This window comes from Acyrthosiphon pisum, chromosome A2 (assembly GCF_005508785.2).
Source record: "Acyrthosiphon pisum isolate AL4f chromosome A2, pea_aphid_22Mar2018_4r6ur, whole genome shotgun sequence".
In the NCBI taxonomy this organism is placed as follows: domain Eukaryota; kingdom Metazoa; phylum Arthropoda; class Insecta; order Hemiptera; family Aphididae; genus Acyrthosiphon; species Acyrthosiphon pisum.
Genome location: NC_042495.1, coordinates 71,016,684 through 71,019,293, shown reverse-complemented (window position 1 = coordinate 71,019,293; position 2,610 = coordinate 71,016,684). Strand labels below are relative to the sequence as shown.

Below are 2,610 nucleotides of genomic sequence, written 5' to 3'. Positions count from 1 at the left end.
CCATAAAATTTTGAAAATATTTTGACTTTTTTGAGCTGTTTACGGACATTCTCAGTTTTCAATTTTTTTTTAGTTTTTTTTTCTATAAATATCAATAAAATTTTGTTTGTTGAGTAAAAAAGCGTGAAAATTTAATGCAAGGCTCCTGATATATTGTTACAATAGCAGTTTAAAAATATTAAAAATACAATAGGCACAATTTTTTTTATAAGCATTTGAAGTTAAAATTTTAACAACATTTATCAAATTTAAAATTGAATAATTATTTTGTAGTTAAAAATTTATAAAATGTTCAACTTTTAAATCTAAGGATTGAAAATTTAAAACAAGATTCCGTGTAAATAGTTAATTCTGTTACCAAAAAATAAAAAAAAATATAAGCACAGCTTATTTTTATACTCATTTTAAGTTCAAATTTGGACGAAATTACATATTAAAATACCTAGAATAACTATTTTAGCTATTTTGTTGCGATTGTATAATAATATTCGTGGGTACATGAAACTTCTAAAGTATACTATTATATATCTATGATAGTATCACGGTTTGTTGTTGATGTATAACGCGTTATAAGTACCTTATGAATATTGTGATATGATTAATTTGGAATTTTTATGGGTACCTATTTTAGGTCAATTTTTTTTTAATACCATAGGTAAGTATATAATATGTCTTATACCTAGACTGACATACCGTCTCCGCTCAGAATCGATTTTCTTATACAATGATATTATATCATTGAATTCAAATTTAATACAATCCATTATACAGTGACCCACTTGTAACCTACTATACAGCAGAGTGATATCCACTTGCCCACCTTTTTTTAAATTACTTTTTTGATTTTGCATTCCAACGAGCAACGGTAGTGCCTGTTTCAAATGACAAAAAAATGTCTAAAAACAAAACTGAAAACAACTACTCTAAAATTCATCTGTGATTTCTAAATAACCATATGAAAAGTGGCCAATAAATAACCATGAGGGTATTTAATATTTTATAAACTACGTATTGTGATAACATATTTTAAAAACTCACGTTTCATTAGGCTTCTGGTCGGGTACTTGTTGACAAAGATCTCTTCTGTGCAACACCCATGTCAGTGTATCGTCGTTTTTCTTGGCCAGTGATGAACTTCGAAGTCCCATCAGTTTCGTTTCCCATCGGGTGCCTCCTTTAATTCTTAAATTCCTGTAATATTTAGTACTTATAATATGGATATCGTGAATAAACGTACTACAGTATATAAAATATATACTGTACATCATAATATGCATTGGCATTACTTAATTGTATTTTAACATTATGATATCAAGTACATACCTGAGCTTAAGAATAATCGGGAGAAAAAAAGTATTGACAGTTGTAGTGTTTCGACTTTTTAAATAAGAATATATACCCTATTAATGTAAATATTAAAAATTAAATTCCATATTATCTTATATATTCATTCTATGCTGGACCTTGGTTTCGATTGATTTAGAACAAGATATGCAGATTGTTAATGGGTATATTAATATATATATATATATATATATATATTATATATTATGTTTATTTTCCACTGTTGGAATTATTTATAGCAATAATATTGTGTGGAATAATATTTATATACATACAAAATCTAAAAAGCGCACCACTTCCGGGTTTCGATTTTGAGCGCAAGTCGAGCGTGTTATTCAAAACAAACTAAAAGGTATACTTAATCGCCGCTAAGGTTGTTTAATAAGCCCGGGAAAACCCGGGAAAGTATCACGTAAGAAATAAAACAAAACCTTACCCGACACATCCCACGCCGACGGAGATCCAAATGCCTTTACTGATGACGGACTCGGCGAGCGGCAATCGGCGGATGAGGAGATAGTCTGCACCGGCACGTCACCGGTGTAATATATGGTATAGCTGGTATTATAATGAAAAAAAACGTATTGGACGTACCGAGTTTCCTCGTTTGCGTTCGACTCGTACGTCGGCGGTGTCCGACGGTATTGCACGCGCGACCGTAATATTATTATCATCATGATAATTATTATTATTATATAATATAACATATTATAATACGCTTACACATACATATGCATACATATACATGTGGATAATTTTTTTTTAATGCATAAAAAATACGCCGTTTCCACCGTCGTTGTGTGTTATCGATGCGGCTTTAATTGTTTGGGGGCGTCTTTGGTCAGGCGCTCGTGCACACACGCACACACGCGCGCACACACACAAACGCGTGCGCGGGCCAGACGACGACGTCGAGTTCCCCGTACGGACCGACCGGCGAAGAGGCGTGACTTGACCCAAGCTCCGCAGCGTGCCCGGCCCGGGCCGACCGTGGGAACGTGTTATAGATGACCCGAGTGCACCGCCGCCGTCCTCTCACACAACTCATACACACGCGCGCACATACACACACACACACACACACACACACACACATACACACACACACACACCCCATATATTATGCGTGATGTATATTATGCTATATTGTACAGGATGATTTTTTTTTAAACGTAAGACAGTCATAATTTCGAAAACTATTAACATTTTTTATCGTTATTATTTTTAAAAAAATCTTACTCTTTTGAACGACAACATAATATACAT

At 33.3% G+C, this 2,610-nt stretch overlaps 1 protein-coding gene across 1 annotated transcript in view; it reads right to left on the bottom strand.

Annotated features, from left to right (window-relative positions):
- Positions 1–2,159, bottom strand: part of LOC100160815 — a 7,263-nt gene extending 5,104 nt beyond the window's left edge. The window contains exons 1-2 of the mRNA XM_001942709.5: positions 1,781–2,159; positions 1,039–1,191 (exon numbers count right to left, since the gene is read on the bottom strand). Of these exons, the coding sequence (XP_001942744.1) occupies positions 1,039–1,148 (110 nt within the window). The 5' untranslated portion in view covers positions 1,149–1,191; positions 1,781–2,159. The remainder of the gene's footprint in view (positions 1–1,038; positions 1,192–1,780) is intronic.
- Between the last annotated feature and the right edge of the window lie 451 nt (positions 2,160–2,610).